The 8,899-nt window shown below is 32.0% G+C and overlaps 1 protein-coding gene across 1 annotated transcript; it reads left to right on the forward strand.

Moving 5' to 3' along the window:
• Positions 1–2,019, forward strand: LOC111985006 (putative leucine-rich repeat receptor-like protein kinase At2g19210). The gene is made up of 3 exons (XM_065761269.1): positions 1–166; positions 453–1,002; positions 1,500–2,019. The coding sequence occupies exons 1-3, from the start codon at positions 1–3 to the stop codon at positions 1,552–1,554; spliced, it is 771 nt and encodes a 256-aa protein (XP_065617341.1). The 3' UTR covers positions 1,555–2,019.
• Positions 2,020–8,899: the final 6,880 nt, after the last annotated feature.

Raw genomic sequence — 8,899 nt, forward strand, 5'->3', positions numbered from 1 at the left:
ATGGGTGGGGTATATGGAAACAAATGGTCTCTGGATTCAATGATGTGGTTAACTTTTGCATCGGTGTTTTCCTTGTGGGCATTTACTGTAAGTTCAGCTAATTTCGTTTCAGAGAGGGAGTTTGGTAATTACAAACATGGTAGAAGGAAACTAGACGACATAGGAGGTAAGTCAATTCCTCCACTGATTGAAGTAGCCAGATATTTGATTTTGAGAAATGAGGTCTGCCTATTTTAGTGTCTTTCTTCTAACTGAATGGCAGTGCTTTCATTTCTGTTGAAACCGAAAAATTTGATCATAGCCCTTAAAATTTTATAGCTAGCAGATTATATACTTGTACCTACTTTTGAGTTCCAAACTTTGCCATAGTTGATATATTTGATCTGCTTAACATACACACGCATGCGCACGCACACACAGAAAGTTATTCTAAAAATTTTGCTGGCTTATAGGTTCCATAAGCATTGGTTGTGGGATTCTGGATGATTTTAAATACACTGATGACAAAACTGAGATAGAATACATTTCCGACAAAGATTTCATCGACTCTGGAGAGAATAAGAACATATCTTCTAAGTTCAATCATGAAACCCTTCAAAAATATCTATGGAATGTGAGAAGTTTTCCGCAGGGAAACAGGAGTTGCTACACCATAAGACCTCACGAAGGCAAAGATACTACCTACTTCATCAGAGCCACCTTCAGGTATGGGAATTATGATGAGCAGGACAAGTTGCCAGAATTTGATCTATATAATGGAGTTAATATTTGGGACAAAGTAAAGTTTGACAATGAATCTCATATTGTCATCAAGGAGATTATACATTTCTCTTTGATGGATCACATAAATGTTTGTCTCTTAAATACTGGCTCAGGAACTCCCTTCATATCAGCACTAGAGCTGAGGCATTTTCATATTTCAAGTTATAGAATCCCACCTACAAAATCCTTGGTTCTGTACAGGCGTTTCGATGTTGGTTCAACAACTGGTCAAATAATCCGGTGAGTTCTTTCTTGTGGTTATTCAGATTAGTTTTCTATTGTCTAAAGCTAACCCTATCAATAGGCCAGACATTAATGATAATATTCAAGTCTACTCTAATTATCTAAATAAAATTACTATTTTCATAGAGCAGTGTTTCATTTGAAATAAGAACTATACCAAGGCAAGAAAAGTAGGATATAATAGGAGACTATTCCACAGGGCTTTTATAAATGTTGAAGAATTTATTTGACTCTTAAACCATTTTGACAAGTGGATCTATCATAGTGATTAAGCCAGGATGGATAAGATATAGGATAATTTGGTACCATTACTTGAAATCTTGAAGTACTTTTGATTAATTTAGACTCTTATTCATAGTATATTCTGTCCATCCAATTTGGATGCTCTGGTTTGGGGCGAGTTCCAAGTTTTTGTTTGCAAGGATGATTAGATAATATGTTCTTTTGCAGTAACTTCTTTCACTAGTACGTGATAATTTTTTTTAATGCCTCAGGTACAAAGATGATGCTTATGATCGAATGTGGTTTCCTTATAACTTTCCTCAATAAATGCCAATCGATACCTCCTCTGCTGTTGATAGTGTGAATCATTCTGAATATAAACTGCCATCAATGGTCATGGACACGGCAGTCAGACCAATGAATAATGACTCCCTTGATTTTGAAGTGGATACTAATGATCCCACTTTAAAATTTTACATATAGCAGCACTTTGCCGAACTTGAAATCATCCAAGAGAACGAACAAAGAGAATTCAACATTAATCTAAATGGCAACTCCTGGAAGGAATCTGTTGTTCCTCTCTACCTGTCCTCAACTACTATAAGTAGTAGCACGCCAGTGAGGGGACCTAAGCTCAAGTTTTCTATTTATAAGACAGAAAATTCCACCCTCCCTCCTATTCTCAATGCAATGGAGGTTTACGTATTTAAAGATTTCTTACAGGCACCAACAGACCAAGAAGATGGTATGTTGTTCTTACACCAAATTTGTTGTCAATCAACTGAGATACAACTTTACTATGTCTCCTCTTTTTGTCGTTCTTATACTTTTATTGGAATGAGATAAAATTTTGATTTAGTTTGAGAATAATGTTGGTGTATATTAGTTAATGCCATCATGGACATTAAAGTTGAAGGAAATGAAGATGAGTGCAGCGGAAATTAAGTTTTAAACGGATCTACTTCATTCGATATTGATAACACGTACTAAGTAAATTTCAGAATTTTGAAAACAAGAGATCGTACCTTGAAGCGGTGAATTTCAAAACCGAAGATTGAAGTACTCAGGAATACTTTTAATCTTCACTCCAATTCCACTAACGTCCAAGATGTGTGGTCTCTCAATTGGTAACAAAGGGATGATTAGAGAGTGACTAGAACTCTCATACACACCATCTCAATGTAGTTTTTCACACACTGAAAAATCTGAACGTTTTTCCCTTTGTATCTAACCAACTTATCTAATTGTGCTAGCCTTTTGGGCCTTACCAATTGGGTTTAAGTGTGTGGCTTGGAGTGGGACCAAAAGGGACCAATAAGACACTAGCTCCAATAGGCCTTGGGCTTTTCTGTCAACTCTTGACAAGCCCAAAGTTACCATTAACTATATTTAATACCACTATATAAATATAGTTGCACTCTAGGTCTTATCTATAAATTATATCCCAAGACTTTATTATACATGCAACCCCTTCATAAAATATTCCTAGTAATACAAAGTCATTAGTGTAGACTGTCACTTTGTAAATTACTACATCTTAATCCTTGAGTTCCCGGTTTAATCCTTTAATGTTATTCATTATATATATTTATGAAATTCAATTCCATAAATATATATTTTAGTCTTACTAAAATGGTTAGGCCTAACTCTCTGAATAACAAACTCATTAAACTTATCTCAAAGGAATACTTTATATCTCCGTTAAGAGACTATGAATTCCATCTTGAGAATACATGTTCCATCAACACTAAATGTGGCTGCCCAACATACTGAGATTTTGACCATAACTTTAGATCTCACTCCTGATATATCAAAGCAACATTTTTTTTTTTTTTTAATGCAATTTAACTTGAACTGTATTTGAAGTTGGTCGAATGTGGACAAGCCACAATGGTTGATGCGGAGAAGTGCTCATTAGCTAATACTGTACTTGATTTTTCCAACAAGACATTTATGTTACTCTCTGAAAAAAAAATTCTTGATTTTGTTTTTGTTTTTAGTTGTCAAATCCAAGAGTAGAATAAGTCAAGTGACTCAAGTCATATGAAGCAGTTATCAATTCTTGAATTTAGGCCCCAGACCCAGACTGGGGATCTGCCCAATATTTACGAATTGAATTTGCAATTGTTGCGGGGCCCATATATGACTCTTCTCATTTAGAAATTTAGAACCTGTGCTACCGACCAGTGGCCATTAGTGGTTATTAATTTTTTTCTAGGTATTTTTTAATTTTTCATTTTTTTATAATAGAATAAATGGAGAAGATATTAATTTAGAAACATTAAAATATACCAACCAATTACGTTACAAGACTTTTAATTTTTAAAAGTGTTAGAAGTTTAAAGTTAAAGGAGAATATTAAGGAGGACATAGTAGACAAACATTTTTTTTCTAAATTTAAAATTCCTAATAATTAAGTAATGAAAAGGGAAAAGATATGTCTTAAGATCCTTTAGTCTTCTCATAAAAAAATAAGAAAAAAAAATCCCTTAGAGTTCCATGAGAACTCTACTATATTATAAGTTCTTTAAATCCTAATATTTATCTTTTGATAAATGATTAAGATTATGCCTTATTTCAAAAAAGAATAATAGCTAAATTTTTTTTATGAAAATTATATTTAAAACATACTTAGAGAGAGAAAGTACCACATCGTATTTTGGAAGTACTTATTAATTTTTCTAAAAAATCTATAATCAAGGAAATAACCCTATCACCTAAAATAGAAAATACTTAAAAATTTAAACATTAACAACCAATAAAATTCTACCCTATAGTTGGTCCTACATCAAAATAGAAATAATGATGATCCAAATCCCTGGACAACTCTGTGAGTCTGTGTAGATGTCATAAACTGTTAGCATAGAAACTTGTCAACCTTTCCCCTTCATAAATTGGCTGCCTCCTTCACTCAACTGACCAAAGGTTGATCCGATGCAACTTTTGGTTCGAAATGCAAAGCTAGAGTCTTAGCAGGGATCATATGGGCAAGTTGGTGTTGATGAATGCCTAACTACAATCTAAAGGTTGGAAATTACATGAATAAGTATTTGATTTACTAACCCTTAATCTAATTTTAGAGGCTATGTTACAAGATGGGAAGATGTTAAGTCAACATTCATATCATATCATCCAATATGTTATCAATTAATTTGCATGTCAAATTTAATGTGTGTGCATGTGATAAACCCTAATTTCATTTATTAATCATTGCATTTCGATTGAAAAATAAATTTTAGTGAGTGTGTGTCAATGGTGATATCCTAGATTCAAGGATTTGAGAGAATTATGAAACTAACATGTTTTTCATATTTTGGATATGGATTTAAGATTAAAGCTAGTGTCATTCATGAATATATGATGAACAACCAAGAACATGTAAAGATTGCATATGAACATTTAAGAATATCAAGAAAATATTCAAAGAATTTAAATAATCACTAGCATGCTTTAATCATAAATTCTCATCATAGCAATATAAAAAACAAGTTAGAGAAATAGATTATACCTGCATGCAAGATCCAAAAGGTGGAGTCGAGAAGACTAACTTTACCTTAGTGGAAGTCCTATGGGTGAAGTGGAGAAGAAGAATTAGGAGAGGGAGAGTGAATCTCACTCAATATCTTGAGTCCCAAGAAAACCAAGATATAACAAAACTAACTCTACTTCACTAGAACTCAAGAGGGGAAAAGAGATGATGCTTTTGTGTGCTTTAGAATGGAGGAGAAGGGGAATTTATATAGTAGTAGTGGAGAAAACATGAATATAAGGGCATTTAATGAGGGTTGACAAATGATCAAAGAGAATCATGAACCTAGACCCTACTTCAGTATTTAGAGAAAGTCTGTGCATTAAATTTGGAGGTTGGTGGGAGTGATAAACAAGCCAAATGTTTAATACCTCGGTTTTTCCTATGGCTCCTAAATTTGAAAAATCATATCTTTCTCAATTCTAATCAGAATTGCCTCATTCTTGTGCTTAAATTGAAGCCCCTAATGTCTAGTTTTTGGAAATATTAACCTCACTAGAAAATTAAAAATATTTTGAGAGATATAAATGAAATGGTGAGCAAAGGTCATTTGTTGGAAAATAGTTTTAGCATAATTGACATTAATAGGCCCCAAATTAGTTTCCAATTAACATTAATAGGCTCTAATTACTTCCATTTCAGAATCAATCAGTTCCAAATTTATCCCAATTAAAAAAGACAATTACACAAATTACCCATTGAATAATTAATGTTTAATCTAATTAATCAAGTGTGTGTGACCTTACCATAAGCTGTAGTCCTAACCAATCAAATTATGACATGCAATTAATTTCAAATTGGTTATAATTATAACTAATTGGAATCAATTGTTCATAATTACATATAGTTGAACTCAATTTGTGATAGTGTATCTCGGCTGTTAAAACTTGATTTGATAATAATTTTCAATCTGATGGTCCGTTTAAGGCTTATGACCATTTAATTTGATCATTATAATGTCAAGATCATTTCGATAAAACAAAATTGAGGATCTAATGGTAATAATTAAGATACCTATTTCCAAAGTGAAATTACTCTTTTATCCTTCATTGAGGTTAAATGTGAGTTGCAAAATGAGGTGTCAATAACTTGATGCTAACTTGCTTGAACATTGATCGACATGTTGTCAAAATTGCTCACTGGATTGTTGCAAAGTTTGGACAAAGTTTACTCCCACCTAATTGGATTTCATCCCTCCAGAACTGGAAAGACTCTGGTTGATGTTAATAGTTTTAAAGTCAACTTGTGTCAAATTGCTTTTATCCTTGTTTTTCTTTTCATTGTTCTCTTTTGAAAACCAAAAAAAAAAAAAAAAAAAAAAATTTTTTTTTTTTTTTTTTTTTTTTTTTTTTTCAAAAACAAAAACAAAAACAAAAACAAAAAAAAAGGAAAAAAAATTCATTCCTATTTCTTTTTAGAGGATTTCTCCTAAAAAAGTATGACATTATGATTCTTGAGGAATTAAAATTGCTATTTTTAATTCAAAACATATAGCTTAATGAGGTGATGCTTAAACAAGTGGTTTCTTTGCAAAATTGGCTTCCATTGGGATATAGGGAGTTAGTGACTTAGTGCATATTATAAGTTTCAGGGTTTTAGGTTGTCACAAAATTAATCAAATTTTAAATAAATAATTACTTATTTAGTTATGCTCTTGATTAAAATGATTAACATATCAAACAAGCACAAATCACATAGATAACAAAAATAATGACCTACCTGGAAAATCTATAAATCCTTTTCGCAGTAAAAAAAACCTAGGGATAATTTAACTTAAACAATCCTCAAAGCAATATATCCATTAATATAATTGAAGTTTGTACAATAGGCTCTGAATCCACAGGCTCTTCTATTCATGACTGTTGCACATGATCTCTCCTATTCATGACTCTAAGATCTCCGCTCAAAGTTTTGATTAACAACTGTAGTTAACTGACTGCAACAACTTTGCTTTATAACTAGATCTAATGTTTGCATGTAGTGATCTTGTTATAGCTTCAAAATGGTTTGGAAAAACTCTAGATCTGTGTACAGTGTACTAAACATTAACCTATTGTATCTTCAAAAACATGCTCTAGGGTCTGTATTTATATGTACTTAAGATCCATTAAAACCCTAAATCAAACTGCTGATAAAAGAAATTGAGAATCAATTCTGCACAAGTCTCGATCGGTCGAGACATGTAGTTTGATTGGTCGAAGTAAGTGGATTTCAACTTGTTGAGCTGCAATCGAATTGCAATATTCCAGCTCTCCCATTTTTGCAATCTTGAGTCTTCATCTAGTCTAAACTTGATTTGTCTTATTCCAAGGATTAATCCAACACTAATCAACTAGACAAATTAAGTTATAAAATGTTACACACTTACATTTGTTTTTGCCAATCTAAAAATATAGACTACAAAAATTATGATTAAATGATATCATGTTAAATTACTAAATGTCCCCAAAACTTAAACTATTAAGGAATGATAAAAATTTATTTATTTAACCATAATTCTAACACCGCGCTTATAATTCTAGCATATTTTCCATGCACATTACATAGTTGATTGTACTCACGACTTCTCAGCAAATGCTTATGTTTCCACATAAATAATGATAATGATAATAATGAGAGCCAAACTCATTCACAATACAAATATATGCATTGTCCTTCTAAAACTATAGAAGTAGTACATTATAACACCACTCACGCTTAACTTTTTGAAATACAATTGTAATGCTATACATGAATTTGACCAAATCAAAGGTTACGCAGTAAGGGTCGAAGAAAGGCAATCACTTGTTCTAAAAACCAACACTCAAGACCAAAAATGGAACTCCAGGCCACAACTTGTTTGATAACTACCTAGCAATGGGAACAAAAAATAACTTACATATAGTAATGATTTAGATCATGCAGTGCATTTCTTGGCTCATGTTCTTCAAATTTATTGGAAATATGGTTTGACCTAGTCAATAATGTCCAAAATTTTTTGTTTTGGAAAATTTCTATTTTGTTCCTTAAAGTTTCATAAATTTCAATTAAATCGAAAAAATTTAAAGTGTAGAAAGCTTTACATGTTGAACCAAAAAAATAAAATAAAAATTTAACATTGAACATGAAAATTTTACATGTTGGCTGTTGCTAGCTTTGTTGGTTGGTGCATGTAGACTTGATTTGCATGCTACTGTTTACGTCTCATTTCCAAAAATTATCTTATGCATTTGTCCTGAAGTGAAACTGGGCCTATAGTGGTGTTTTTGAAACGCCACTACAGGTCCAAAAAACGCCACTACAGGCCCACTTTGGCTATACTGGCGTTTGTAAACGCCACTATTATACCGCTATTATAGGCCTATAGTGGCGTTTCTCAAAAACGCCACTATAGACCCTTTTTTCCCACTACAGGGTAGACCTATAGTGGCGTTTGACAAACGCCATTATAGCATTTTTCAAAAATTAAAAAAAGGGTCTATAGTGGCGTTTACAAACGCCACGATAGGCCTACAGTACAATAGTGGCGTTTATAAATGCCACTATAGAAAACACCGCTATAGCCAAAAAACCACCCAAAAAAATTTTAATTACCAAAAATTAATTTTTGGTAATCAAAAGAATTTTATTTTTGACGTGAAAAAGTTTTTTTTTTAAATTCAATTAAGATTGTAATTAAATTAAAATTAAATTAAAAGATACAAAACAAAACAAAACAAAATACAAACACTATAGCTAGCTATCCCAGCAAATTGAAAGTCAAACACAAACCCACCTAAAAAAAATTCAAAATCAAACACGCTCACATCCAAAAAAAAAATAGCAACTCCAAATACAAACACTATGGTTATCCCAGCAAATTCAAAATGAAAACACAAACCCACCTAAAAAAATTCAAAATCAAACGCACAAAAAAAAAAAAAAAATTATATATATATATATATAGCAACCCCACCCCAACACATTCAGCCGCCACAGACCAATAACTTGCAAAAAGAAATCATCAAATTGATTTTGAATTTTTCACTACTTGAGTAAGATATTAATCACAACACTTGAGATCTCTAAATTAACCTTAGAGACCCACAAAGCAAAGTTGATAGCAGACAGAATAGGCCAAAACTATTATAAAAAAAGGAATAGACTTTACAAGCATTAAAATTT

Source organism: Quercus suber, unplaced genomic scaffold, assembly GCF_002906115.3.
Source record: "Quercus suber isolate HL8 unplaced genomic scaffold, Cork oak 2.0 scaffold_404, whole genome shotgun sequence".
Classification (NCBI taxonomy): Eukaryota; Viridiplantae; Streptophyta; class Magnoliopsida; order Fagales; family Fagaceae; genus Quercus; species Quercus suber.

Excerpts from the sequence above, each read along its gene's own strand:
- LOC111985006 (XM_065761269.1), top strand. The coding sequence starts at position 1 with ATGGGTGGGGTATATGGAAACAAATGGTCTCTGGATTCAATGATGTGG. Across the intron at positions 167-452 it reads GAAACTAGACGACATAGGAG|GTTCCATAAGCATTGGTTGT; the intron begins GTAAGTCAATTC and ends GCTGGCTTATAG. Across the intron at positions 1,003-1,499 it reads ACAACTGGTCAAATAATCCG|GTACAAAGATGATGCTTATG; the intron begins GTGAGTTCTTTC and ends TTAATGCCTCAG.